This window comes from Aspergillus tubingensis, assembly GCF_013340325.1.
Source record: "Aspergillus tubingensis WU-2223L DNA, scaffold_13, whole genome shotgun sequence".
NCBI lineage: Eukaryota > Fungi > Ascomycota > Eurotiomycetes > Eurotiales > Aspergillaceae > Aspergillus > Aspergillus tubingensis.
In genome coordinates this window covers 120,740-145,844 of record NW_023336287.1, presented here as the reverse complement: position 1 = coordinate 145,844, position 25,105 = coordinate 120,740, and the positions used below count along the sequence as shown (strand labels likewise).

The window sequence follows — 25,105 nt, the reverse complement described above, 5'->3', positions numbered from 1 at the left end:
GAACAATTTCCACCTGTCATCGTGATCTTGGCTGGTGCACGGGGCCGGCCTGAGCTGGCACAATTTCCCCGGATTGTCTGTGAGGCAGCTGGTGGAATTTCCCACCAATCGAGGGTGACTCACGGTGATTCGGGTATGAATGAGTAATGGGGTGATGTGTTGAATGTTGTGGAGAAACAAGCGAGTTGTAAGGATATTAACTGATCATGGTGTACTAGTATATGTAGAGTGAACTGGGAATGTTGCTGTTGTGGGTTTGCTGGTGGGATGACATCCTCCGTGGTGTAGGTATTCGCGTAGAGGATTGCTGTATTGCAGCATAGCATGACTCAACTGTTCTGACAGCACAACTGTAATCCATATATTATTGCAGGAATAACTGGTTTTAGATTCTCACTAATATCTTTATTTCATCATAGTAACCCCTGTAGTATGTACCTGCCTGTCAAAGAGCTCAGATTTGATGCACATCGCTTCTATACAACTATCCACAGTTAGAACTATACACATTAACATAACTAATGAAATAATTAAACAACGTTAATAAGCAACCATAACACAACTCCCAGCCTTATGCATACCCATTTCAAATCTAAAAGTATACTACAAATTCCAATAAAACTCATAAATCAGCTGCCCCAAAAAACAAGTCTACCTCGGTCCAAACATCTATCTTCCCCACTAAACCCCCGCAGATCATTCCCAACAGGCGATCCCAATCTCCGACTTATCCCCACACACATCCACCCCCATCATCCATTTATTATTCCCATCCCAAAATCAGAAAACCCTCACCATCCAGACAACTAAATCAATTCAACTTCCTCCCTCCCAACACCAAAGCAGTAATACAACTGATATTCCCAGACCACCACAACACCGACCGCGAAAAGCTCAACGTCTCCGATTCAATAAACACATATGCAAGCCCAAACAGAATCCTGGATATCGTGTACCATGCCCCGATACCGTTGATCACGTCGTTGGGGAGGCCTGTGTGCAGTGCTACTACCACTATATCTCCCAGATACATGATTAGCGGTTTATCTATGATGCCAAGGAGGAACATTGGCAGTTGGGATATAAGGTATGGTCACGCACCAGCCGCCACAAATAACGGGAATCCTTCGACGGCATTGGCATGCGCTGCCTCCTGCCGCTTGAGTCGATCCAACTGTCTGCGGGTGATTTTTCCCGCTTGCACGGCTGCCTCGCCGTAGACTTTCAGGTCATCTCTGGGCGCGACGTTATGGTCGATACGGAGGAGACGTTTCGCAGGCCGGGTGCTGAGAATGCCGTAGGCGTAGAACCAGTTGAAGAGGAGGTAGGGGATAGCGCGGTTGGGGAGGTCGAGGCCTTCTGGGGCTGTGAGGCCGAGGATTGTGAGGAGGGAACTAATATTGGTCATTTAGTAGGATGTACTGTAGTGTAAAGTGACGGGGTGACTTACGACATGGTTGTGGTGCTTAGTTAGGAGATGTTCGTGCTGTTGAGATGGGAGAGATTATATACTAGCTATATCTATGGAATGATCGGCAGTCATATCGTACATCATAGCCTGTCGGCTTCACATGAAACTTTTATCCTTGATCACAATAAATCGCTGTCCCAACGCCTCGGTACTACCAACCCTTATCTACAATAGCGCCAGAAAGTCCTGATCCCACATATCGGGGATCGCAAAGTCGTTGAGGTCAAATAGTGTCCCGAATTCAGACTGCGTCCATTAGCATTAATCCACATCATATGGTCAAACAAGAGAACTTACCGTATCTAACCCATACGACGCAGGGTCGAATTGCATTTCCGGCGTCTCGAGATTCAACGATGGTGTAGAAACCGGCTACATCTGTTAGCATATATCAATAAAAACACGAACTGTACACTTACTGTCGACGTAGCCTTGGCTCGGACCGTCTCCCAGCTTGCCCCCTGCAACATCTGCTCGCTCATCTGCATACATTGCATAGCATCCTGCTCTAATGCCTTCTGCGGATCTTCCCCTCGCAGTCGCGCCTTCACCGATGACAAAGCGAGCGTCGGAAAAAAGAAAGCCTTCCCTCCCTTGCCGTTTGGCGTGATTCGGCTTCCAAATGTTTCAATCGTTCGCTCGACTGCCCCAATCATGACCTCCTGCTGCGACCGTACCAGATCGTTCAATGATGTCAGCGCGCTGGACTGCATTGTCGATGTGTTCTGTGTGTTGAACTCGCCTGCCTGCAGGTACAGTTCAACGCATACTGTCAGAGCAGCGTGCAAGAATTCGTCGCGAAACATTCCTCCGCTCAGTTGCCCCAGATGCGGGTTCACCTGTGAGCTCGCCGGGGGATCGTGGTGAGAGAGGATGTCCAATGCGGACTCAAGGCAGATCTTCCGCGAGTAAGAGAATTTGGGCGACCGGATAATACTCAGCGCAAAAGGCCGATTCAGAACCAAAATCGACCGCCGCAACAGAAATGCCAACATTGACTGCGCGAATGACGGGCCCGGTCCGGCCTTCTGGAAGATCTCCAAGCCAAAGTGCATGAGTTGGATCAGCTCTTCGCTCAGCCGCAAGGCCTCATCATATGATATCGTAAGTTTCAGACTGTTAATGGCTTTGGCGATGCGGATTCGCAGGGGCAGTGACTGCAGAAGCAAAACCTGAAAGGTGCTTTGTGTGTATACCCCTATATCTTTGGGAACAGGGTCATCGACCATATTTTCCGTCAGCTGAGAATCGTCCAGATTAGAGGGCGCCTCGCAATCGTATTCGTCCAGGTCGATCGTAGGCGGCATACCGCCATCCAAGGACGACTGCAAGTCAAGCTCCAAAATGGTTGCCCACAGCCGCCGACGCATCTCGGCCCAGAATTTTGTCATCTTACCAAATCGATGAGGATCCCGATGCAGTCCCATGGTCATGGCAGTCCGTATGAGCGAGCCCGAGGAGATCCACACAATGTCCCCGTCAATAGCATCGGCCTGCCGTGCAATCATCAAAAGACACTCGATCTGAAGAATGTTGAAATCGATGGTCGAGCTGACCATCGTGAACGCAATCCACGACCGAACACCGGCAATCCATTCAGCGGCTGCCTGATACACCCTGCTCTCGCCATTGATCTTAGTGTTCGGGCTCAGAAAACAGCAACTGGCTGCCATCAATGCCAGAAGCTTCGCCACAAAAGACGGTTCTTTCGGCTGCACTCCCGACCAGAGGTTTTCGTACTGCTCCAGGAAGGTTGGGATATGCAAAATACGGTGTGTCGTCTCAAATGTGGTCAGATACAAATTGAGTAGTTCGTCAGCAACTTGTCGAGGCGGAACCATCTCCTCAAGCGAGGGAGACTTTTGCTGATAGGCACGCTGGTGCTCCTGTCGCTCTCGAGCCCATATCTCCCCTTTGAAGTTCTTGAATTTCTTGTAATTGGGGATTCTCTTCATCGTACTGCGGCGGCCCCGCATGAATTTGCCAACATCATCAAACTGCGGAAATTAGCACCATCCACGAATCAGCCATGGCACAACACACACTTACAAAAGACAAAGAGACGGACGCATGGCTCCGCCCAACGAATCGCGTGCGGATTTTCTTCCCCCGAAAACAACACCGATCGGGAAGATCTTTCACATTGTCAATGAGGTTCTGCGACTCCGGACCCGAACGATGCCCGATGTCTACCGAGTCACCACCCAGACTTTCTGGGGTGTGCATCGACCCAGTTTTGGAGAGAGCGCTTTCCAGGAACTGGATGCGACTGCGCAATTCGTGCAACTCGTCTGACCGCACTTTCGGCTTGGTGACCCTGTTGGTGGACTGGTGCTTGGAATCAAAGACGTAGACGCCCCCGTGCGCCGGACTGGCTCGACTGCTGGAGATACGCACGCGTTCTGGCGGGGTGCGGGAAGCGCTCCCCGACCCCGGCGCCTGAGGGCCAACGTAGATGCATTGATCTGGCGTTTTGGACTTCGCGCATTGCCCACATGGCAGAGAGCGGTCGCATTTTAACTTGCGACGCCTGCAAATGGTACAAGATAGGGGTGGTCTGCGCCGTCGCGGCGGAGACTTTGGGGAGTGGTCTTCATCCATGGCCTTGTTGGATAGAGCGATGTTCTTGTTTGGCGGCGATGATGTGACTGATGGTGCTGGGTTGGACCGACCGTGCCAAGTCACCTGATGCAGTTCTATCGGTGGTGGAGTGTCGTGAAGTTGAAGATGAAGCGGAGGGCAGCGACCGGCAACATTAAAGTCTTATCTGATCTGTAAGCTTACGGCCGAGCCCCACGGGCTTCGCTGCCTAATTTGGTTCAGGAGAAAGACGTGGTCATTCAGGGAGTGTGGCACTTGATGGGCTTGAGTGGTTAGTGGCAGCCTGGGGGTACTTTTGATTCTTAGTAGTATCTAGTTAGTCGATGGTTTAGTCGGCCTCTTTCAGGAGTCATCCGGGATTACGCATCGGACTTGCTTGATGTGGATGTCCGAGTACTCGGAGTTACGTTTTTGGGCTAGCTTCCCTGACGTAAGCAAGTTTGTCAGTGATCCACAACATGAAAAGGCAGTGAACTAAGGGGAACTTTTCTGGTTGAGTAGTCATTCCGGGCAGTGTCTTTATATATGGATTGAAACAAGCTAGGTTCTATTTATACTGTATCTAGTATATAGAAGGGCGTCTCTTCTGAAAGATTAGTGGAGGGAACGGCAAGCGTGACAACATCTGATGCCGACTTTAGCTGAATTTGGTCTAGCTCCATTTCCCATAAGGCTGAACATTGCACAAGTGCTTGTATCTTACGCTCTTTTCCCACCGATGAATAATAGATCAGTGAAACTCAAAACAAGAGAAATAACTAAATTTCAGGCACTGACTGGCATGGTTTTACTTCTATCGCAGGGACATAACTATGACCTCATAGTTACAAACCGTCGATAGATACCGTGAACAATAAGCTGCTAAGGCAAAACAGTCTGTTGCATCTCGGCCTTCGGGCCTAGCTAACCCCGAGCATAAACAATAATCTCCTCTAGTATTTGAAAGAATTCTGAGCCTGAAAGACTCACAAGTTTACAACGCATCAGACTCATGTTGGTGTCAGCTCCTATCAAAGTCATCAATTCCGGGGCAAGACCACGTAAGTACGCCATGTATAGTGGGAGCCCAGCGTTTGGGTTTTGATCAGCTTCCATGTGAAAGTATTCCCTCCCAAGAGCGGGGCTAGACTAGCCTCATGATGTTAGCTTGGTGATCCGGTCTCAACGTAGCATGTTTCTTACGTGATAGTCTGAGCCCACCTATAGGACATCTTGTCCACTTCCAAGCTCCCTTCCACTTATCACTGACAGGTTCCTGACCACTTCATTCATAGTACCATATTCACTTAACCTGTTCCATACATTCGCATGTCTCTATTGGCTCCTAAGCAGGACTACCATTTGCTATATCGAATATTAAATACCACTGAAGGAACAGTAGTTGAATTCAAACCCCTAAACAGGTCTGGCTTCTCCTAGAATCATAATAGGGCCCAGTGTGAGTATGGAATCCTATCAGTACATAGTAGCATACCAGAGTAAGTGTCTTAGTCGCCCATGAGAGAAGCAGATGGTGACGAGGAGGGCATGGGTAATCCTAGTACTGATGGTGCCCCCTTCTACCTACCCCCTGCTTGTTCTCCCATTTGCTTCTCATCAACCTCGTCCGAGCTAGCATCAAATAGCATTTTGAAGCAAACTGGTACCAACGAGCACCGCTATATTCTAGCCACATTGTGAGTCCGCGAGGTACTCTATCGAGCCTAATATCCCCTTTGCGAATGAGATCAGCTGCCCATCTCTGTCCACGAGTGGTAGCAGCCACCATGTCGTGCACGATAGTGCAAACCCGAGCGTCTGATAGATGCGCGTTCCATTGGGGCATTGTTCGCATTTTTACGCCTGGCCTGCTCTCACTTCGTGTTCCACTCTGTGGGTCAGAACGCAGCTGATCGGTGTAAAACGTTCTGTCTCTAACCTTTCTGATATGCTTTCAGCATTTCTGTTATATCGCCTTTGACATTGTCAGGTTGTTCCCATGTTACCTCTCCATTCTTCCAGCGGATCAACACTTCGTCTGATTTGATTAGATGTATACGGTCTACCTCGTGTTCTTCCTGGACGTCTACCATTACTGGCGGCGCGTAAGCAATATCTGGTTAAAATCTACTATACTCATCATTGTGCGCTTGCTCTAAGTGGGCTATGCTAACAACGAGATGAGTCGTCCAGTCAGGTGGCAGGTGCAGCTTAATAATAGGATCGAGGCCGTAAATGGAGGTTATCATAGGGCTACGAAGATTTAAATAGTGCAAAATGAGCAAAAAATGCAAGACGGCGAGACAGTACCATGTCGTCTGCGCACTGCAGCTTGAAAATGGTCATTCAGAACAGTCAGCCCTGGCATTCGCGCTATTCCACGGAGTTTCTCGCCAGTTGTCGCCCGCCGGGAACAGGCGGATTCGAAAGCCGACTTCGTTGGAGAGGGGTATAACTGCCTCGTGCGCAACATTATGAGAGTCCCATCATTTCCGAGGCACAGTTCATCACTCTCCCCATCACGATGATCTGGCACACAGTCCAACAAGTTGTCCGATATCCCCGAAAGTGGGAAACCGGAGTGGATATCAGATTCCGATACCGCTGATTAATGCGGGCCCGCGCGGATGATCAGCCGCGCCAAAAGACACCCAATCGCCGCCACTCCAACCATGTTATTTGAATACCTTCAACTCTTCTTCACCTCAGCTTAGATCGCGTTGCTTTATTTTCCTTGTCTTTTTCCGCATGCAGATGTTATCTCCTGGAGTTTCCGGCTTGAAACTCACCTCTTCCACAACATGTACACCCTGCCGGCCTTGATTGCGGCTTTATTTCTACATGTCAAGTTCCCCTTGCTTCCGGGTCTGAGAGACACCCTCTATGGCATCATCGTCCTCAGCGCCTGCTGCGCTATTTTCTACCCGCCCGACACCAGGGACTTTATAAGATATACCAATGCATTTCTCTCCACCTCCTTTGTCATCCGCGCTGTGGAACTCCTCATGGTCCATGATCTGAGTCACTTGAAGCGCCTGCAAAGAGTGTCTTACCTATCCTCTTCACCCGTATATACATGGGAACCCATATCTCCCACGCTAGGGTGGAAGCGTTTTGCTCAGATCTGCGATCTAATCATCAACCCGCGCGCTGTGGGTTGGAGCTACGGCTCTCCCAAGTACCAGCCTCCCGTTCGGAAGCTCGAAGCTGTCCCGGACGGCGCAAATGGGTGCGTTCCTAAACGCGAGGACATCGTCCTGGTAGCAGATGACGACCGCTTCTCGTTCTTGAGAGGCAAGATCGTTCGGGCTCTGGTAGCCTACTTTATCATCGACTCGTATCAGTCAGCCATTGGACGGAACTACTCCAGCGTCAGCAACTTCGTAGAGACATTCCTGACCAATGTGCTGGACATCCAAGCATCCCCGGCCACGACTGAGGGCGTGATTCGGTTGTTCATCCTCCCACCAGTACACTGGATGGCCTCTTACGCCTTCGTAGACGGAATCCACGCCGCCACCGGCGTAATTTCCGTCGGTGTGCTTCGGATCATCTCTCCACAGCTCGCAGCGGAACCATGGATGTATCCGCCTGTCTTTGGAACAATCCGATACATGTTCACCTTTAGCCTACGAGGTAAGTCAGACACCCAGTCCCTCCACGCACAGCAAGACTAACAAAGTAACAATCCAGACATCTGGGGCAAAATGTGGCACGACCTCTGTCGTCGCCCGTTCCTGGCCCTCTCCCTCTCCCTCATCCCGGACTCATGGCCCCTAGGCCTCAAACGCCTTCTCGTCGTCTGCCTCTCCTTCATGGTATCAGGCGTCGTTCACGCAGCAGGCACCTACGCCGTCTCGAAGGACTGGTTCGCCGCGTCCATGATGATGTTCTTCTTCTGCGTTCTGCCAGCATGTGTGGTCGTGCAGCAGATCATTTCCGATCAGATTCTGCCGCGTGTCCTTCCCGCGAAGAATAACATCTCTCGAGTCGTTATTTGGCTCGTGGATGCGGCGTTCGTGGCCGCGTGGGGCTATTATACTAGTCCATGGTTTTTGAATTATAGTAGACTGCCGGAGGCGATTGAATCCATTCCGATGCCGGTTAGTTTCTGGGGGGTGGTGCTTGGGGTTTAGGTTTGGTTCTTTATTGGTGGTGGTTGTTATATATAGACTGTTTCTTCACTACAAGGGGGGAAGGGTGTGATGTTATGTGGGGTTGGTGAACGTTCCTTGATTTGTTTTTTGTTTTGGCATAGCGATATGATACCATCTTATACAATTGCTTCTCTAGGTTACAAGATTTGGATTGGATCCTGTTAGGGTTTTGGTTGTTAGCTAGAAGTTGTATGCCATAGTGTGTGTTTAGCTGGAAATAGTGATCCAACATTCATGGGCATTATATAGTGATATATTTGGACTGGGCATTATAATAACTAACTGCCAGACTACAGATCCCTAAAGTAATATCAAATGTTATACAAAATTCAGCACTTTTGTATCATTACTGCTACAGTTTTATTGTTACAGGATATCCTCTCTCTCAGCAATGATACAAGCGAAGCATGCTGGAAGCCAAACTTACATGAACAGAGTGTCATCAGACTCTTGAGAAATCGTATATAAAGCTAGATGAATGAATGACAACGAATCACCGAAATAAGATGGTTGTTCTAGAATTCCCTCTCAAACACGCACATACTTGTACTCCTTCCGAAAATGGGGATAATGCGAACCCGTCCTAAGCTTTTCCTTCTAAATCGAGGTACGTCTTCCAGGCCGGACAGCAGAGAATTTCGACTGAAAAGTCCGCCGTTTCGATGAGATCGTCCAAGCGTCGACACGCCTTCATCATTTCCAGTCTGCCCTCCTCAGTTTCCCATAATTCAGGAAAAGGTTTGATCCCGAGGATCCAATTGCATTCCCTTGAGTGGGTGTCCCCATATTGGTATATTGTGAGGGATTTTAAAGCCAATTGGCCGATCTTGCTCTTTGATATCAGGCTGGTGAGAAACTCAAATACAGGTTGAGCACACATCAGAAGTTCCAGGTGTTCTAGAGAGCCTGGAAGGTCTGCGGCATCTTTCAGCCCAATCTGCTCCAGGCCAAGATGTGTGAGGCTTGTGAAGGCTGTAAATGAGCCATATTCACTAAAGTCATGGAGCCTCACAGCGTCCAATTCGGCGTCAATTTCCTGGAGGCTGTTTTGATGAGGCTTCAGGATTGATACTAGATCGGATCTTTTGGGATGAGAAGCATCTTCAGAGTTCCAGGCCGGATAATACCAGAATACCTTCAGACTCCTGCATGCATGAACCATTTGGCGCAATGTTGCTTGATGAAACTTAACTCCTACCAATTTCAGTGTCGTAATACTAAGAGACTTGGGTAGAAGAAGTTCAAGAGGTGGACAGCCAGGGCCATCCTCATCAGCGTCACACAACGTGAGCTCGTTCAAGTTGGGCAGATGCATGAGATGAAACAAACCTCTCATCGATTTGTGAAGTATTTCACCACATTTAATATCAAGTTCTTTCAAGTTGGCGAGATACCCATGGCTGCGCATGCTCTGAGAATCTCGTTCCCAGAGCGGCTCCAACCCTTCCAATCCTTCCAGGCCTTCATTAGTGATTTTGAGACGTAATGTTTCCAATTTAGGCGTCAGCGTTATAAGAAGCATGAGTAATGAGTTTGAATGTACTTCATCGGGAGCTGTCAAATATTGTTGCTTCCAGCTCGCTGGAAGTTGGTTAGCTGCTCTTGCAAACATCTCAAATAAGTCCTTCAGGAGTTTTTTCTCCCAGTCTTGCGGTAAATAAGACCTCTGGTTGAACGCCTCCACGGTCAAACTGCGTACACAGGCTCCCAAGTCAGGCCGTTCAATAACAGTTCGTATGAAGCAGATAAGAGAACCAATGTGGTGTTTAAACACAGGTATCCACCATGTGTCCTCGATAAAACACCATTTCGGATATTGGCGGAAGATTTTGGGCTGGACGAGGGCACATACAGTCTTTGAAGTTTGGCAAAGCTTTAACAAGGTGTTATAGTCGCCGGATTCATGCAACTTAGATATTATGAGCACCAAGATCTCCTGCGGTAGGTTTAAAAGACTCATTCTGGCTATCAGAGCGATCAAATGTGAAGGAAAATGCTTTCGCTAGATGCTGTTGTATGGGAAGGATCGATGTCGAGATAGAGGTGTAAAAGTGAATGGAAGATTAATGAACAAGCTAGCTGGACACCTTTTATAATCCAGCATCTACCATAGGTTCAGGGACTTGTGAGGTGAAATCCGAAAACTCCCATGCTGGATGCCGGTCCAAATGATAGCCAAGGCTGAGAAAGTGGAATACAATGAATGGAAAAAAACCATTCAAGAGACAGGGAAAAGGGGAACTCCATGGTATCGGGTGGTCCGAAGTGATACAAGGAGGTCGGTAGTGGCCTTTCCCAACTGTCTCCAAAAATATATCATGGTATATATATGTTTTTGCAATATACGTTAGCACGAATTTCGGAGTGATGAAGCTGTCAAGGGGACAGTAATTTTTTCGGTTGTGACTCAGCATTATATGAGGTTAACTAACCATCTTAGATCAAGGCACAAGCATTTATATACACAAAAATTTGAAGATGAAGTTGAAGTTTATGCTGGAGTTCCACAGATCAACCAAGGATGGCTCAGCCGCGATCATTGATTGGGTTGATGAATTGGCAATAGCCGAGACCACAACTTGCCGTGGACTACGTCGTACGGTTCCACTTTTGTTACTCTCAGAGCTCCTCCTGTGTACCATCAAGGCCAACAGAGAATTGAATCGGCCTAGGTCGCACAACTGTCACCCATAGCGCTTCCAAGCCCTGATGCGGGCGACGAAGTCCGAACACTTCGACTCTTTTCATCATCAATCTTCCGAGCAAATACTTCCCCTACTCCTTTGCGGGCGGCATCCAGCTCCTCCACCGCAGAAAACCCTGTTACCTGTCCTTCACAGAAATGTCAGATAGTCAGCAAAACCCAATGGCTTAACCCAGATTACACAGATAAAGAACGATGTTCTACAACGCCCTCATCCGAACCCACCACATCACCTCCCGCAAAAAGGTGTCTGCGCTGAAACGCGCAGCCGATATACACAATTGCTTCGTGCTTCTGCGCTCCGGTGGTTGTCCAGGGATAATGTATGTCGAGGCGAAAGACCAATCCGCTGTTGAGTCTTGGGTGACTGTCGTTCGAAAACTTCGGTACAAGGATTTTCAACTAGCCACGCGACCAGGACCCCTCCACGACGAGAATCAGACAGACCTTCATGATCAGAAGCAGTCATCCCACCAGACAAGAATGAGGGATATAAGGGCCGGTGTGTCAGAGGTAGAAACCGTCAAGGAGTTTGGGAGTTTAATGGAACAACGGGGTGTCTGGAAATGGTGGAGAAAGGGGATGGGATACGTTGGTTGATTTTGCGATCGCTGCAAGTGCATACGCAACTCATGGACTGGGCTCTCCTGATGATGGCTACCTATCCCCTTGGATATCATTCAACCCGGCACTCTGCAGGATCTGAGGCCGGGACTCACGCGTCTGAAACCAGCATACTAGTCACCACAATTGGAAGCCTCAACACAAGCAGCTGTTTCCCTCGCGTTCCAGGTCACCCAAATATCGGCAGTTTACAGTCGCGGAAATGTGTGCAATCTAATGTCGATACTACGTCATCTCATCAAAGCTATATACACGAACTCGATGTCGACGTATGCAGGCCTAGCTTACCCATGCAATGTCGAATTGTTATGCTTAGTCGCCCAGTTACGGTGACCGGGCAATCTATTAACGGGGCCATGTTGACCGATGTTGTCTTTCGGTGCAGGAACATCCAATGGCTGCGGCATCGGGGCCAAGTCTCTTGTTTGGTTCCTCGTTATCGAGCAGTCTGGGTCGGTCAATCCTTGTGGACCGGTACAGGTGTCTATAGCTTGCTGCAAGGCGACCTGGTCTGTCCAACCGTACATGAAATCTCCGTGCAAGCCGTATCCGGTTTCATCACCTGTCGCATATATCCAGTTCTTGTAATCTGGATGGGGTGCTGTGTTGAAAAAAAATTCCAGAAAGATGGAATATATCGCAAAGGGATGAGACTTGGGACAAACACCCTTGTTATAGTCTCCAGCGTCGGGATACGCCATCTACAAGTACTGTCAGAAAACCCCCAAGTGCTCGCAGACAACGACACCTACATGACTCTTATGATCTGAGCTGTCCAGGTTCTCTCCATCCCAGCAGGAGGGCATAAAAACCTGCGACCTCAACATTTCACAAGGCTGCTGAGGCAAGCCTTTTGTCTCATTCGAGCTTCCATCTTTGCCAATGCACATATGACTGATGGCACGCTGGGACCAGTTCGAATCATTATAGGTCCTGTTCCCATTCTGATATCAGCACTGTCAGACATCGGAATAGAGAATAGGCGAACAAACCGAAGACTCGGATCCCCAGCAAGCATGCGCAGACCTTTCGGCGGCGCCAGCGGAACCAGCTTCTCATCACAATCCGTAGCACCGGCCGTATAATTACACGCTCGATCAAAGTAATAGATACTCTATCTAACTCATTAGCCAGTTCCTCTCCACCCTCAATCAAGCTTTTAGGACTCTCAAACGAAGTCCAAAGCAATACCTACACTGGACTGATACTCCACGAGCTCAAACGACCCATTCCTCATGCGATGATAAAGCTGCGGAACCCAATAATTACTCCTATCAATATCCACTTCGCACGTCGTCCCCTTTGCATTCTGCGCTGTGCTCTCATTCATTGTTCGCTGGAATGCTGTCCCCCCAGTAACAACATGTGTATGCGTAGATGGCTTCCCCGGCGCGACTATTGGGTCGGACAGTTGAGTCGTCAATGGATCGCAGCTGAAGGTAAACTCGTCTGTCGTGCGCTGCTTCGCAAGGACATTGCTACCGCTGCTGAGCAGAAGTAGCGCTGCGATGTAGCGGTTCCACATAATGCTGTCCGTTCTTTTCCTCATTCAACAGACAGAGACACATTTGCTTCATTCATATAGCAAACAGCGTAGCAAAGCAGCGTAGGAATTGCACTTGCAATCCGCGAAAGCAGTATCTCAGGCCACAAGAGTAAAAGCAATTGAAAAGAAGCAAAGACGCAAAATTCATACAAAGATAAAAAAGCAAAGCCTAGCCAAACTCAATATATTCCGTCCCGTCATTCCTCACGTCCATTTAACCTCCACCTTCAGCGCCTCCTGGGTGCTTGTTTTCCGCCCGGGCATCTGTACTCTGGAGATTACACATTCCAAGCGCCACCGCAAATATCTCAGCCTCTGAGGATATCTCCGAGGAATGCTATGTTATGTTGGTGATGCATGTAGGACACGTGTCCCCTGTGTATTGTATGTATGTACCGTGTAGAGCAGTGATGGTGTAGATGCTCTGCAGGGGCTGTGTTTATTCGTTTATTTTTTTCCTTGTGCTCAGGAAGGGGTTGCTGGTAGGATGGATGATGGATTGACCGGTTTGGTGGAGAATCTGATTGTGTAGATATGTGTGATGTGTTGAATTACTAGTATTGATAGATGCTATAGATAATGGTTTATGCTACAGCTCAAGTTGGTGGTTTACAGGTTAAGATGCATGGGCTTGGTGGGTAATGTGACCGAGGCATTGACGTGAAATATGTAGGACTCGGTTGTTCTCCTGCTGGGGAGCAATTCTGGATGGAGAGGTGTGATAGTAGTCGTAGTATTGTTTATACATATATTTTGCCGTTCTATCTAGCACTATATTACATATACATCATTACGTCAATACTATTCGACTGCATTTCCTTCTTTGTTTTGAATGAAAGCTACTACTACAACGAACTGCAAAGGAAACTACCTCGACTTAAAAGACGTTGTTGCGCAGAGCCAACCGAGAGGAGCCACTTAAGAGTACTTTATGATCTAGAAATTCTCTACCATGACTGCATGCTTTTGTGCAATGTGCTGGGAAGTCCGCTTAGATTATATTATTCAAGCGCAACGCTATCTCTTAATTAAAACGTGCTCTTGCATATGAAACTCCCTCTGCTGAATTGTGATCGCATAATGCAAATACAGACGTAATCTCGCTGGCCAAACACCAAAGACACCCGGCCTTAAGCGCCGCTGACAACATCAAGCTCCCCATTTGACCGTTCAGTTCTGGGCCGTGGTTTATGGCGGCCTGGCCATGCATGCATATACTACCGAAGTAACATTTGCATAAGCAGCTAGGATCAGACCTGATGTCACGCCATTAGCATCCGTCGGACCGGGCACAGAAGTGGATCATTGGCGACCAGGGGCTATCCCAGTGACCAGTGACATCCCACAGCCAGATGCAGTAATATCAGCCCATTGGACTCCAGTAATGCGCTGGATGAGCGGGCTCTTATATCTTAGCTTAGTCGTAGCCTCGCATTGCAGAACCCACCTCTTGCCTCGCATAATGGTGCCCATCTCAGTTTCTCTACAACGTAGAATACCCCAGACATATCCCTGGTTTGGATTCCTTCAGACCCAGCTGCTGCTGCGTCGAGGACACCCTAAAAAAGGCCCTGAACCGGCTCAGGGTCATGATTGCACGCAGCCACAAAATGGAGCACCAATACCTCTGTATGCGATGTAATGCAGCTATGCTCTCTAACACACGAATCTGTTACCGAACATGATCAAGCCTGGCTTGGATCGTCTTGTCATCGAAGTGACCTTCTTCGCCAACGTAGTTGTGAAGGGCTTCTGAAAACATCAAGCGACGGGGTGCCTTTCGTCCCGTCATGAGCTCAAACTGCGGTATCGCTTGCTCGACCACATTGTCAAGTCCATCAACTAATACCCAAGGGCGCCCGGTTTCAGTCCGAATACGACGCATCTGGCGCAGCAATGGAGTGTCCAGTGGCTTGTAAGCGAACTAGCATGAAAACGTTAGTCAGGCCCACCTGTGCACATCATTAAAGAACTTACCTCAAGGACTACGCCGCCAGTGGGGCTTCCCAGCCATTGCATAGGCATTTCAAAGTTGGCTGGCGGTTCATCGCGGTCGCGGTCCGCAGGCACACAAGATGCGATCATGCAAGGCGGACAGGCATCCTCAGGCCATTCATCCTTCAATGACTTGAGCACATACACAACTTCCGCCGAATCCACTTGTGAGGCTGCCCATGAGTTGAAATGGCGAGCAACACTTTCCGCTCGTGACAAAGTTCTATTGTAGATGAAGATCTTACGGCATCCGAGCCGCAGCATAGCATAGACAGCGGCGCGGGCCATACCGCCCGCTCCTATCACCAGCCCAGTAGTCTTCGATGGGCTGATGGCATTGCGTGGAGAGAGGTTGCGGTTGATGCAGTTCATAATGCCAACCCAGTCCGTATTCTCACCGTACCACCCTAGCACAGGTCCAGCCTGGTTACGCCGACTCGCCTGCTCTTGTAGAGGATACATGGATCCATCAGGGCCGGCGCGCAGGGGTACGATCGTGTTGATCGCACCAATTGCCTCCACATGGCGGCTTTTCGCCGCGAGCTTATGTGATAGTTGTACTCTCCAAGGCTGAACCACACTTGACCCTCCAAAATGCGAATCCCTGCCCAACCGATCCATGATTGCAAGCGAGGGCGAGTCCGGTATGGTATAAGTATGGCTCATGCCACAGTGGCGGAAAGCAGCGTTGTGCATTGCAGGGGACAGACTGTATGCGACATTACCTCCGAGGATGAAGAACTGGAGCGGGTCCAGGACGTAACTTTGGAACAAGGCCTGAACTGCGTCACGAGAAGTGATCTGCGGGTCTCGCTCGTTGTCGGAAGACCTTTCGATTGCTGGGTGAGTTACAGATGTGAGGATAGAATTGAACACTTGCGAGGTGCGGCCAAGACGGCCAATGTTGTATGCGATAACCGGTGGATGTTCGCCGGGCAAGGCATGAACCTTGTTTGTAAATTTAGCAACCGCTGCGTTATCCTCACGCGACGTAGCCACTCGAAGAAAGCGAACGAGCTGACACCCCAGCTTCTCGGCTTCAGAATAGAGGGAAAGGCATTCTTCGCTCTCCCATGTCTCTGGCGCAGAAGGTTCGAATATGCGTTGACCAATAATCTTTGTGTTGCCTCTGGTACGGATTGCCTCCTCCACTCGGGACCGTTCCTGGCTCAAGTCCACGGCCAGATATTCAACCGCCAGCCGTAGAGCATGTTCCACAATAGTGAAGTATAAAGTGTTCACCTTTGTAGCAGACAAATCACCTCTAGCAATTCCGGTGGAGGATTTATCTATTGAGATTATGATGGGCGTACGAGCATTCCTCCGGAGTAGAGCGACCTGCTTGCTGAGAGTTGCTGTCAATCCCGTGCTCCAGCGGTCAACACACAGCTCAATGGCATCACCTCCTGACTCAAGCTCCTGCAGTTTGACATTGCCTTCTGCCAGGTCGGAAGATCGTACAAAAATGGCATGGGTGAAGGACCGGAGTTCCGGGGGGGTCTCAAGCAGGACAAAAGGCGAGTCATAACTGGTGTGTCCTACATCGGTGCCAGTCACGAAACGCACGAAGCGCGTGAAGTCCTCTTTCGCTTCTTTCAACTTGAAGGAATAATCAACGCATCGTCGGTCCGGCGATCCCTCATCCGTCTGGGAAGCGATACTGGAATGATCTTCAACATTGTAGAACTCGAAATTCGAGCATGTTCTGTGTAGGGGATCGCCCTCGGCAAGGAGTTTGACCGACTGCTCCTCCAGGCCTAATAGGCTTTGAATGCGATCCATGTCGCGAACTATGTATACAATGGGATTGGTAGCAGAATAGTGACGAAGGTGCTCTTGAACCGGACGGGTAAGGCTGCCGAGACCGCATTCAATCACACAACGTGAGCGGTGGTTGTCAAGCATTGACTTGAGGACTTCGACATCGCGTTGCTGGAATTCCTGACTTCCATAGCGCTTGAGGTACTCATGTCTGGTATGTCCGGTCACTTCCTTAAAATAGTGGTCTTCCGTGATGAACCGCCGTTTCAACGCAGTGGCAGCGACAAATCCCAGAGACCGCTTTCCGCATCCCCGGATGCCCACAAGCACCAGAGAGGCATCAGGATCGAATCTCCGGCGCTTATCTACCGGGGATATCTTGTGCATTGTGGACGTTTACGTGGATCAGTGGGACGGAGGTCTTGTGTGGTCGGTGCGCGGGAAGCAAGACCGTCCGCTGCAGAAAGTCTAAGTTGCTAAGAGCAACGATTAATCAAGGTGATATCAGCAGTGTATCCGAAGCAACCCAATGAGGACCAATCATCTGCACTCCGTCATATTCGAAGTGGCCATGCTTCAATTGAGGGAGGATAGCGTTGTCGAGGGCCGCTTTTTAATCTTTTTTTTCCCTGTGACTGAAGCGGAGAAGCTAGTATACCGGGGAAGATGGCGGGGGTGAGGAAATGGTGACTAGCTTTTGCTAGCTATCGGGCGGAGGCGGAGTGCAGTAAGTGCGGCAGGGACAAAGGCGGTCAATTGGCGCAGCACCTGGCATGCCTGCGAGGGCAGCAATGGGACGGAAACGTGTTGAAGCAGGCTGGGCAAGCAGGCGTGATTGGTTTGCTGGGGCAAAGGCAACCGGGGGGCGCTGGAGAAAGTGTGATTATAACAGAACCAAAGGATGACAGTTGGGGGACCATGGCAAGAATGCTCGGTTGCGGCCATCAGCCACCGGAGTCCCAAAGGGTTCGCGGGTTCAGCATCTCCAGCCGCATTGCCGGACCATCGCATCTGCCATGAGTGACCGCCTGCCCTCCAGGCTGTTGGCGGATAAGTCAATACCCGGATAGACGATCTCCATCCGCGGGACTCTCCGTAATCCGTATACGACATAGATTGGCCTGAGTGTCACCCCCGATCCATCGGTAGCCACCTACTCAATTAGTCTCTTCAACCGCATGCTAGTATTTATCATTAATCAATAAGCATGCATCCCTGATAAGTAAACCGACCCCATTCTCCAGGCAGAAACAAAACGCCTGTTTAGCGGGCGTGCGATGGGCTAATAGGTGGGTAGCCAGCAGCTGCGAAAACGATGGTAATCCAATCAATAGAAAAAATGGTTCTGTCAAATCCGGGTCAATCTGTGCCTACATCACTCTAAACTCTAGCACGCCGGCCCATTAGCCCAGTAGCATTGAATCGAATGTATATGCTTAAACTTGAATGGAGTATAGTGAGTGGTACTACTGTATCACTTCGCGTCACCGGGGTAAGGACCCTGCACGATTATTCGGACCCGATGGGTATACCGACGCCCGGAGGCCTGGGACTGATGAACCCTTGAAGATGTATATCTCCTCCATCTGCATGACTACCGAGTCGGGATGCCGGATCTTTTGCCGGATCCGCGAATGATCTGAAGGTCATTATTCAGTAGCCGAGTCAAGAGCTTGACACGGACAGTGAGCATGCTGAAGAGAAGGATGTACCAGGAAGGGTGTCGGACCCCTGGAACCGGCGAATCAGAAGTCAAAATGGGTCGGTTAGTTCGGAGTGCCACAACAGACAGTAAACTAGTCGTGGTTTGGATTCTTCTTGGGCTCGACGCCTTTGTGGGGTGGACTTTACGGTTGGTCCGCCGACAGCGGAACGGCCGGTTTTCGGCGGTTCCTATCTGCTCAGTGATTGGGCTAGTGGGTTTCGAGTTTGATAATTAGGAAGACGGTTGGGCGCCCTTTTCGTCTATCCATTAGGTGATAGTAGATAGCCACAGACAATGGAGGTTTGAAGTCAGCATTGAGGACCCATGATTCGTAACTAGTCAGGACATAATGATGGCCACAGATGGGGGAACTAAGAAAGCAGGAACATCATCGGTTCGAAAGCTTAGATGTACGCTATTCTTGTCCTCTAGACTTATTGTGATTAGTTCCTTCGGACGCGAAAGATAATAATAGGAACTGGTAGGTGGTTGGTTACGCGGATTATTGATGCGAAGAATTCTTGGCTGATTGACACGGTTCAAGAGAATGCTATTTTTGTGAGTCGCTAGGAACAGAGGAGGCTGAGCCTGAGGAAGTTATTATTATCAGACAACACTAAATATTGGGGGGGGTGTGATCATTGATGGAGTATGGATTATGGAGAGAGGGAGCGAGCACGAATCCCACCGAGCCAAGACGGCGAAGGACGGCGGAAGTCTCGGTTTCTCCTGCAGCCAAAAGGTGCAGGGACTGTGTAGGGGGAAGCAGTTGGGAGGAAAGTCTCCCACACCGCGTCGTGGAGAAGCCGTGGGGATCCGGTGTGGGGTGCTAGCCTCAGGCACAACATGGCCTTCCGTTTTGAGGAGAATCTCACCACACGAAAAGTGGGAATTTTTGGGTAAAAAAAACCTTTTTTGGCACTATTATCTAGGTTATCTCGATTTTCTTACTGTTTTAAGAATAGAAAAAGAATTTTTATTTTCTTCTTATGTGATTTACTATCATTTATTATTATTACTTTTTTCCTTAGCATTGAATTCTGGAAAATCGTTGCAGCTGCCAATCTCAGTCCCGACGGAACCCAAAACTCACCCGGAAAAAGGCGACTAAACCCAACCATCATCCACTAAGTAACTCACTAAAGACAGAGTAAACTAGTAGTCAACTTTTTTTGAATTGTTTTATTTTATTTATTATTCGATTTTATTTTTCCAATTTTTTGCTCATCCCGAAGTTTTTGCCCCGATCTTTCCCTTCCCCTCCTTCTCCCGTCCCTTGTATTTTCCCCCGTTGCGGTCCCTTCAACTTGCAGCTCGTAGTGTATTTTTTTTCCTTTCTTCTTTTACACTTTCCCGGATCCCTTTCTAAACTTGGTTGCCTCAGGATGGGTCTGGGCCGATGCACAACTCCATATTGGATTGGATGGACCAAGGAGATTCAACAGCGAGACCCTGAGGTGGCTGTGGTAGCTATCATCCATCTTTAGACTCATTGGATTCTTGCGTAATACTACTTGCCATCGCTTTTCTTGACAAGTTCTTTTCCGATTGCGTCTGGGGGACCCGAGGGTCTTGTTTTATAACAGACGGGCATGCACTGCGGGATAACCTTTTCGGCTTGCTCCAATCCCTCCGCCGCGGTCCCTTTCTCGGCTTGCCTGGCGACTACTACTACTACGTACTTACTTACCTACGACTATTACCTTAACCTTCCCAGGTTACTTGAACTTTACACTTCCTATTCCTATTATTCCCTACTGGACTGACCTGAAAACTGCCTTTTCCGTCACGCCTTTTTTTACCTTCCCCCTTCTGGTCGGTGTCATTTCTGGGAGGCCCGACCACCTTTCGCTCGCTACCTTCTTCTCTTCTTTCCTCTCTTTTTCCTGCTTTCATGACATGCCATATCTTTTTTAATTAACCCTCTCCCATGGACGAGGGTTCCGATTCTAAAGCCCCTCGACGGAAGAGGGTGTCGAGAGCCTGTGATCGCTGTCGAAGTAAAAAGGTCAGTTAGAATCAATCAATCAATTAATTAATACCTTTTCTTTTGGCTTCTCTGCTTCTTCCCTCTCCCCACTCTTTTATAGATTTTGCCCTTCCTATTCTCCATCTCCATCTTTCTCTTGCTTTTAGCCCGATCGGTGCAATTCAACCCCGAACTGCAGGTGGTTTTTCATTCTGTACTCGGTAATGTTCGGGGCGGCGTTCTTGCGTCACGTCACGTACTTGCCCGTTTTCGGTGCTTGTTATCGCCTCGGAGCTGCAGCTCAGCTGCCCACTGCCGTTTCAATTGGCCATCTACTCTCCTTCTTTCCTACTTCCTCAACTTAACATCCTGGATCTGCTTGCCCCTTCACTTTCATTCCCACCCTCCATGCTGACAATGACCTCCAACTTTTAGGACAAGTGCGATGGACTACGTCCCGCTTGTTCGGCCTGCCAGGCTTCAGGCCAGACCTGCTCATATGATCCCCATGCTAAGAAGCGCGGGTTACCAGAGGGCTATGTTCGTGGCCTGGAGAAGCTCTGGGCCTTGTCCATCTGCAATATCGATGGCTTCGAAGACACAATGCTAACTCTACTGGGGACCACCGCCGAATCAGCTGGTCGGAGACAGAAGCTCATGTCCTTATGGACGGATGATGGCGCGTCAGAGACACTGCATGAATCTTGGAAAACCAGTCGTCTATATGGGGCGCTCGAGAAGATGCTGTCTAACTCTGAGCCAGTCACGGAGAGCTCAGGAAAGCGCTCTCGGGAAGACCATGATGACGGCACCGGAAGTGAATGGGGATTCCGCATCGACCGTAGTTCGACTCCTCTCGCTCATGATGCTCCGCGTGTTGTTGAGCCTTCCACCTCTCCCCATGCTAAAAGGCCCCGGCTGGCCGCTCCCACAGACAGCAGAATAACGTCGTATACCGCCAGCGCTACGAATGCCCTACAATTACCCCCGCAGACCTCGCAGTTGTTGGACGTCTATTTCGCAGTCACTCACTCGTGGTTCCCAATCGTCGCAAAACACAACATCTTACGAGCATCGTACCTGTATGCAAGCGCGCCGCTATCTGTCGCAAAAATGGCCCCAGGTTCGGGCGACCACGCCGCATTGTGGGCCTTGCTCAGTTATACCATTTCGCAATCTCGGGTTAACCCGCAGGACGGGGCGTTGGAAGCGCTTTCGAAAACCAAGGAGTATTACTCGGTAGCTCGAAGCTTGATTCCTTCTGAAACGGAGCGGTTCGAGCTTGGACATGTGCAGGCACTGTTGCTGCTGACGTTGGTGAACATCGGCCTGGAGGACTGGACTGCTGCCTGGCTGTTGAGTGGCCAGGCTGTTCGCATGGCCATTTCGATGGACCTTGGAGCCTTCATGGACGTTCGACGATCGGACGAGTTGAGGCAAGGAAAGGCGGTTTTCCTTGGGTGTTTTGTGATTGACTCGTTGCTTTCGTTCCGTTTGTCGAGGAGACCGTGCATGCATCCTCGTGATCTCATCATGGTCGGGCTGTTGGAAGAAGATGGCTTGGAAGAGTGGAACTCATGGTCGGATGTCTTGCCACCTACGGGGGCTGGACAAGGGAAGAGCCCTCCTCGACGGGGTCCGCTGCTCGCTCTAAGCTGCTTCAATCGACTAGTCGAGTTAGCCGGTGTACTGAATAAGATTGCTCGCGACTCCACGGCCGGACCAAACGCACCCTTATTTGCACAACAATTAGTCATGGAGCTTAAGCAATGGGATGATCGTCTTCCTCTTGGATGTCGCTTGATTGGCCCAGAAAGTATCTATCCGGAACGACACTCGGCCTTGCTCCCGCACCAGAGCTACCTTGGCCTGACATATGTGGCTACGCTTCTGTGGCTTTATCTGCGCATTGCGCCTCAGGAGCTTGGGCTGCATCGCTCTCAACGGCCGGCTATCGAAGGAGCCAAGAAACTCCTTTATAGAGCCCTTCCAATGGTGTCCCAGCACCTTGATAACTTTCAGGTTTGCGGTTTGCCGCCGATATTCGAGCTTTCTTTGCGCACTATCGCCGAACAAGCGTTCACTCTGCGCAATAAAATCGAATCCGACATGTTCCCTTTCGGACGGTGGACTGAAGCGCTCCTTCAGCGAACCACGGAGCTTAGTTCAACTTGGCCAGTGTATCGCTCATTGTCTGCTTCCATCGATCACTGGTACCGTTCTAAAGATCTCCCCGGAAACCCTGCTCTATCCTATCAACCACCAGAGGCAGGATCAGCACCCGGAATGGCTAGCAGTATGACCAGTACTGCACTACCCCCTGGGTCTATGGCAACATCGGCGGCAGGGTATCCGAACATAATGGGCGAGCCTACGATGAACCCTCACATGAGAAGGACTGCACCTGGAATGGGGGATTCCGATTATACATCTGCCATTATGGGCATCACTATCCCTGTCGACGGACAGTACATGACGCCAAAAGATCCCACGGTGGAAAATCCTGATTTATCCATGATGGACGTGTCCTTCCAACAAACCTTGGACGGGCGAACGGCACACATGGACAAGTCCGAGCCTGCTGCTGCTCTGAATGCAGCATTACCGCGGGGCCCGCGCCCCCATCCGTCTACACCCGACTCTGGCGTGTCGAGTTCGATGATGTCGGTCACCGGCCCGGGCGTTATACACGAACGTTCTGTACCTTCCGGGGATAGGAGCTCGGATACGACAGAGCGTATCGGGTCAACCGGCGACATTGACGCCATCTTCAAGGATCTTGCATATCTCGACACCACAGAGTGGGCTAACAATCGCGAGGCCGCGCTGAAGGATTTCGGATTTATTGACGAGAGTACATTCCAGGCTTTCTGCCATGACCCAGACCGACTCGCTGGGACTCAGCCGTTGGTACATCCCCCGTCGATTGCCGACATTTGGCCGCCACCGGGCTTTTTCCCGGAGACGTTTCGTGACACTACGGAAGATGTGATGGAGGGTTGAGTGGCCGTTTTTTCATTTCTTTACATCTTGCTTTTGACCAAGCAGAGGTCGAAGGGACCTTCATAGGGACTTATCCCCATTTCTGATATATATGGAAAACTTTCACGAATCTCTGTTTTCCGCTATGTATGATGGTGGTGCTATCAACGCACGCATCACCCTTTTTTTGCCATCTCTCTTGTTCCTTGTTGATGATACCCAATGTAAGTAACACATTACAAAGAAGACCGAAGTCGACTAGTGGATTTCAATCATGATGCTGATAGTCCTCGTTACAGTCCAGAAAACCTCGAATGCAACAGGGAGTTAGGATTTTAGGTATCTAGGAGTTGGTTATTGCTATTGGTGCATGCATATACATCGTCGCAAACCCTGATATTGAGGGTCTGTGGCTCGTGAGCCCACGTTTACAATAAAATGGTCTCATTCAACCATCGTTCAACATTCTCCACCACCCCTGAATACGCTCGACCTCCGAGTTGAGCCAGCCAGCCAGCCCACTTCTAGCCTTCCTGACGTAACATTGAACACGACGTGATCCGGTTTCAGACCCGCTTTGTCTAAACTAAAAAGCACGGTCTTCCTTGCATCCGTGCCTAGTAGATATCTAGTAGCTACTCCGTAGTAGAAAAGTAGCAAAGTACCTTGTTGGTATGCACTAATCCCCACCAACGATTAGGCACCGATGCTTATTCCCTTATAGCACCTCCTGCTATTAATCAATCCACCGCGAGCTAACCAACCACTTGTACCATTTTACAAAGTACATGCATTAGTAGTTGACTAATTACCTCTTTCCATGATTCAATCCTTGCTCTCATTCCATCTTCTAGTCCAAATTCGCAGGTTTATGCCGCATTTCTCTCCTATCTTACCGGCCCCCCACCTTCCCAGGCAAATTACACAGTAAACCTGTCTGCCTTCTTTCACCTCTCTTCCGATTGGTACTTGGGAATTGGTGTTGTTCATTTCCAGATGAGAATACTTCCAAAGTACCTTGCTTTCTATAGGTTCGCTTTCCTGGATATCTTTTTAGATACGGAAAAGAAGTATCTAATTCTCACAAAGACGAACTACTTGTGAACAGGTGTTATCGCTATTTTCTCTGTCCATATACATATTTCATATCTTTATTGCTCGAATATGGTAGTCTGAGAGTTCTGTCTATGGTTGGTGTCTTCGATGGGGTGCAGGTTGGTAAGTAGGCACCACTCTTGGTTCGGTAGCAAAGGTAGTGAAACTGGTACCTGTGTGCTGCGTGAGCATGAGCTGGTAGGTAGCTATGGTTTTTAAGGTTGTGGTAGCATACTTGGTGTTTGTTGACGGAACTACTTAATGGAGTTGAGTGAGAAATGCGATAGTCTAATATGTATAGAAGGATATTCTGAGGTGTAACATGTTGTACACTACTAAAATGGAAGTTCATCTGTTGTATGTTGGATCATCATATGTCTCATTGGGTCATAAGAAGTCAATGCTACCTCGCGTGGTGATATCTGGGGGTAAAAGAAAAATAAGATGCAGGAAATTAAAGCCGTCATGACAGCCAGCCCATCGAGAAACGCCCCCAGGCAGAACCCAAAACCAAAC

At 49.3% G+C, this 25,105-nt stretch overlaps 8 protein-coding genes across 8 annotated transcripts; 3 read left to right on the top strand and 5 right to left on the bottom strand.

Annotated features, from left to right (window-relative positions):
- Positions 1-811: 811 nt before the first annotated feature.
- On the bottom strand, positions 812-1,455 carry AtWU_10343 (MAPEG family protein; the record flags this gene model as incomplete). The annotated part of the gene is made up of 3 exons (XM_035505447.1): positions 812-1,014; positions 1,102-1,394; positions 1,451-1,455. 3 exons carry the CDS (start codon positions 1,453-1,455, stop codon positions 812-814), a joined length of 501 nt encoding a protein of 166 aa, XP_035361340.1.
- Positions 1,456-1,636: 181 nt separating this feature from the next.
- AtWU_10342 (putative C6 transcription factor) lies at positions 1,637-4,072 on the bottom strand (the record flags this gene model as incomplete). Its single annotated transcript, XM_035505446.1, has 4 exons — positions 1,637-1,717; positions 1,769-1,843; positions 1,891-3,468; positions 3,521-4,072. The coding sequence occupies 4 exons, from the start codon at positions 4,070-4,072 to the stop codon at positions 1,637-1,639; spliced, it is 2,286 nt and encodes a 761-aa protein (XP_035361339.1).
- A 2,780-nt stretch (positions 4,073-6,852) lies between these two features.
- AtWU_10341 (wax synthase family protein) lies at positions 6,853-8,187 on the top strand (the record flags this gene model as incomplete). Its single annotated transcript, XM_035505445.1, has 2 exons — positions 6,853-7,687; positions 7,745-8,187. 2 exons carry the CDS (start codon positions 6,853-6,855, stop codon positions 8,185-8,187), a joined length of 1,278 nt encoding a protein of 425 aa, XP_035361338.1.
- Positions 8,188-8,791: 604 nt separating this feature from the next.
- AtWU_10340 (uncharacterized protein) lies at positions 8,792-10,168 on the bottom strand (the record flags this gene model as incomplete). The annotated part of the gene is made up of 1 exon (XM_035505444.1): positions 8,792-10,168. The coding sequence occupies one exon, from the start codon at positions 10,166-10,168 to the stop codon at positions 8,792-8,794; it is 1,377 nt and encodes a 458-aa protein (XP_035361337.1).
- Positions 10,169-11,107: 939 nt separating this feature from the next.
- AtWU_10339 (uncharacterized protein) lies at positions 11,108-11,512 on the top strand (the record flags this gene model as incomplete). The annotated part of the gene is made up of 1 exon (XM_035505443.1): positions 11,108-11,512. One exon carries the CDS (start codon positions 11,108-11,110, stop codon positions 11,510-11,512), a length of 405 nt encoding a protein of 134 aa, XP_035361336.1.
- Positions 11,513-11,820: 308 nt separating this feature from the next.
- On the bottom strand, positions 11,821-13,061 carry AtWU_10338 (DUF1996 domain-containing protein; the record flags this gene model as incomplete). The annotated part of the gene is made up of 4 exons (XM_035505442.1): positions 11,821-12,237; positions 12,289-12,469; positions 12,529-12,650; positions 12,732-13,061. The coding sequence occupies 4 exons, from the start codon at positions 13,059-13,061 to the stop codon at positions 11,821-11,823; spliced, it is 1,050 nt and encodes a 349-aa protein (XP_035361335.1).
- Positions 13,062-14,754: 1,693 nt separating this feature from the next.
- AtWU_10337 (repressor protein) lies at positions 14,755-17,225 on the bottom strand (the record flags this gene model as incomplete). The annotated part of the gene is made up of 2 exons (XM_035505441.1): positions 14,755-15,006; positions 15,060-17,225. 2 exons carry the CDS (start codon positions 17,223-17,225, stop codon positions 14,755-14,757), a joined length of 2,418 nt encoding a protein of 805 aa, XP_035361334.1.
- Positions 17,226-20,473: 3,248 nt separating this feature from the next.
- On the top strand, positions 20,474-23,515 carry AtWU_10336 (putative C6 transcription factor; the record flags this gene model as incomplete). The annotated part of the gene is made up of 2 exons (XM_035505440.1): positions 20,474-20,551; positions 20,948-23,515. The coding sequence occupies 2 exons, from the start codon at positions 20,474-20,476 to the stop codon at positions 23,513-23,515; spliced, it is 2,646 nt and encodes an 881-aa protein (XP_035361333.1).
- Positions 23,516-25,105: the final 1,590 nt, after the last annotated feature.